General features: G+C 40.5%; 1 protein-coding gene across 1 annotated transcript; it reads right to left on the bottom strand.

The window, feature by feature from the left end:
* Positions 1 to 261: 261 nt before the first annotated feature.
* Positions 262 to 3,079, bottom strand: LOC106418936 (serine hydroxymethyltransferase 7-like). The gene is made up of 4 exons (XM_013859670.3): positions 1,633 to 3,079; positions 932 to 1,337; positions 737 to 838; positions 262 to 662 (listed from the first exon to the last, which is right to left on the bottom strand). The coding sequence occupies exons 1-4, from the start codon at positions 2,668 to 2,670 to the stop codon at positions 436 to 438; spliced, it is 1,773 nt and encodes a 590-aa protein (XP_013715124.2). The 5' UTR covers positions 2,671 to 3,079; the 3' UTR covers positions 262 to 435.
* Between the last annotated feature and the right edge of the window lie 292 nt (positions 3,080 to 3,371).

Raw genomic sequence — 3,371 nt, 5'->3', positions numbered from 1 at the left:
CGTTTTGTCATCGAGCATGGTCACATATTCCATGCCGGAGATTGCACAAACGAATTGTAAAGAAGACAACGTAACTTTCAATCCGTAGTATACAAATTTCTTTACAAAAAGAAAGAAGAACAAATGCCACATAAGCATCGAAGTTTTGGTCATGGCTTGATCAGAATTAGGGCTTGAGCAAACGAAAAGGTACAATCGCACTCACAATCGCCATAACCGTTTGGATAGAGGTTCGATCGCTGTCTCATATTTGGTCTCCAATTTAGTACCTTATCTAAATTTTTTTTTTTTGAAGCTTGATCAAAAAGTGTGCAATCAAATTACAAGACACACATATATATATATAATTACCCTAATTTACAGGATATAACTCAAAAAATGCCCCGCGGAGAAAACCAAACAAAGCAGTTTGGTAGAATTTTTCTTCATTTCAATTCAAATCTGAGAAGCAGCAGGCATCTCATACTGCAAAGCAAATGCTTCAACTCGGTTTCTAAGATCACATATGTCTTTGTTAGAGCATAGACTCTTCACAAACTCCTTGTGTGACTTGCCATGTTCTCTCTGCAACGCACTCGTTATCTGAGCTGCTTTCATCAGAAAATCCGCTATTGTCTCGAAATCAGACTCTACACAGCCTCGAGTTGTCATCGCCGGTGTCCCTTATTGGTTAAAAACCCTCAAGTTTAGGCAAAGAAGCGATATATTAATGAATAAGAATGTGAAAAGAGCTTACCTATCCTTACACCTCCGGGAGATATTGTACCATTGTCACCAAATATAGCAGTCTTGTTCAAGGTTATATGGCACATCTCACAGACCTTTTCGTAGACTTTCCCTGCAAATCAGCCGCATAAAAAGAAAAATCAGACAAAACTCTAACATTAGGATCAGTGAGAGTGGTAAGGTTGAGTGACTTCTCGTAAGGTACCAGTTAAGCCCAAAGGAGTGAGATCCCAGAGCAACAAATGGTTGTCTGTGCCACCTGTAACCAGTCTGCATTTTCTTCTAAGCAGAGCTGATGCTAAAGCTTGAGCATTTTTCTTCATCTGTTGTACGTAAGCTTTGTACTCTGGAGTAGCCACTTGTTTCAAGGCAATGGCGAGAGCTGCGATATGGTTGTTGTGAGGACCTCCTTGTAGCGAGGGAAAAACAGCAAAGTTGATCTTCTCCTCTAAATCATAGTGTGTGGAACTGTCGCAATGACTGGAGTGATGGGCTTGCTTTCTTATCTTTGGTCCTCGCCTGTAGAAGATGATACCTCCTCTGGGACCACGTAGACCTTTGTGGGTAGTGGAGGTAACTATGTCACAGTGATCAAATGGATTAGAACATTCCTGTTGATGACAAAACAAAACAAACAAAAGTGAGAAACAAAGTGTACATGATTAGTTTCAAACGATATCCTTACGCATATTGACCGGAACACCAAAATCCAGTTATTATTTCCTCAAATTTTAACTTTATTATATGAAGCTTCTAACTACTAATCATTCAAACTCATAGGACTTTGATTAGAAAGTAGTCAACCATCTAAATCTTTTGAGTTAGGATTCAAGTGCTAGACAACCAAATCTAAACCTAAGAGCTAATTAAAAAAAAAAACAAAAGAAAGAAGAAGAAGATTCAAACCTTAGTGGCGACAAGACCGCTAATATGAGCCATATCACACATCAAAACAGCTCCACACTTGTCAGCAATTTGTCTAACCCTTGGAAAATCCCAGTCCCTAGGGTAGGAGCTGCCTCCACAAATAAGAATCTTGGGGCGGTAATCAAGAGCCTTATCCTCAAGCTTATCGTAATCAATATACCCAGTTTGGGGATTGACTTTATAAGGAAAGCTCTCAAAGAAGATTGATGTAGCGGAGATCTTCTTGCCAGCTGGAGTACAATAGCCATGACTCATGTGGCCACCGGAAGGAGAATCAAGCCCCATGATCCGCTCGCCGGGAAGTAAAAGAGCGGTGTAGACTGCGAAGTTGGCAGAGGTACAAGAATAGGGCTGAACATTAACACCCCATTTGTCGGGTTCAAGACCAAAGGCAGCAAGAGCTCTAGCGATGCAGAGATTCTCAATCTGGTCGATGTATTGATTCCCGGTGTAGTATCTGGCTCCAGGCATGCCTTCAGAGTATTTGTTGGTCAAGTGACTTCCCAACGCTTCCATGACAGCTCGACACACGAAGTTCTCGGAAGCAATCAGCTCGATTCCTTTGACTTGCCTTTGCTTCTCCTTCTCCATGATCTCGTGGATGTCTGGGTCCGCCAAATGAAGAGACTGATCTCCCCAGGCACGCACAGCAGCACGTCTCGATTCAAGATCCGTGTCGCCGGCGATCGTTCTCCTCGGATGTTTGGATTGAGCTAGAAGAAGCGGACAGTCTCGTTGCCTTTTCAGACACATATGGTGGCCTAAGATTCTGAAGTGCTCATCCTCCTTTTCGTCTCCGTCTTTCTTTGGCTCCTCCACGGCGGCGACTTTCTGTTCCAGTAACTGCAACGGAATCGGCGGGAAACTGACCGGCGATGATCGGAAACTGGGATCCACTTGTAGATTAATCGAATCGTCAGCAATCGGGATTCTCGGAGTCGGAGCCATTGATGATGATGATGCGTGCGAACAACCAATCCCTAATGAAACGTTAGAATCAGAACCACTCAAATCCATACAAATTGGAGATCTTTAATGGAGAAGACGAATATGTTTCGCGATTCGCTTTTTTGTTTTTTGTTTTCTGCTTTCTGTGGTTTGGTAAGAAAGAAACAAGGACGAAGAGCGAACAAATAAGGAAACGAATTATATATTTTGAGGAGATTACCGGATACGCCTTTTCTGCGAACTATGAATCTGGACGCTTTCTCGGTGTGGCTAATAACTACGGTGACCGTGTTTACTGCTAATAGCCGGTAGCATTAGGATCATTAGTGCATCGTGTCAAATCTTTAATAGAGGCTTGGTGAAGACAATGGGTTTTCTAAAGTTCATCTAGCCCATAAAACAAGACAGATTCATTTTGACCGAAATGTAAACGTTTTTTCTTTGTTAAAAGAAAAAAAAAAGTGGAAAGGATTAGATTGAATACAATTTTAATGCGTGACAGAAGAAACAAATACTACAAAACATCTAATGCAAGATTAACTTTTGATCTACTCAAACAAATTATCGAATCTGATCTGATTTTTAGTGGTGGAAATTTATCTATCCAGATTTATTGTATTTGCAGGAGTTTTGCTTTTTATTTATCAAGTTCGGAGATTGTTTTATTTTTCTTGAATTAAATCATTAAATGTAAAGTTCAACTATTTTTTAAAAATATGTTAGGTGTTTCAAAAATTAAAATTTGTCGTGAATAAGGTGAGAATGTATAC

This window comes from Brassica napus, chromosome A8, assembly GCF_020379485.1.
Source record: "Brassica napus cultivar Da-Ae chromosome A8, Da-Ae, whole genome shotgun sequence".
Taxonomy (NCBI): Eukaryota; Viridiplantae; Streptophyta; class Magnoliopsida; order Brassicales; family Brassicaceae; genus Brassica; species Brassica napus.
The sequence above is the reverse complement of the archived record's forward strand: the minus strand, read 5'-3'. Positions and strand labels throughout refer to the sequence as shown.

What these genes read in the sequence shown, in the direction of transcription:
- LOC106418936 (XM_013859670.3), bottom strand. Translation starts at nt 2,670, where the DNA reads ATGGATTTGAGTGGTTCTGATTCTAACGTTTCATTAGGGATTGGTTGT. An exon ending in CACTCCTTTGGGCTTAACTG is followed by an intron (nt 839 to 931) that starts GTACCTTACGAG and finishes GCTGATTTGCAG; the next exon opens with GGAAAGTCTACGAAAAGGTC. An exon ending in TCCCGGAGGTGTAAGGATAG is followed by an intron (nt 663 to 736) that starts GTAAGCTCTTTT and finishes TTAACCAATAAG; the next exon opens with GGACACCGGCGATGACAACT.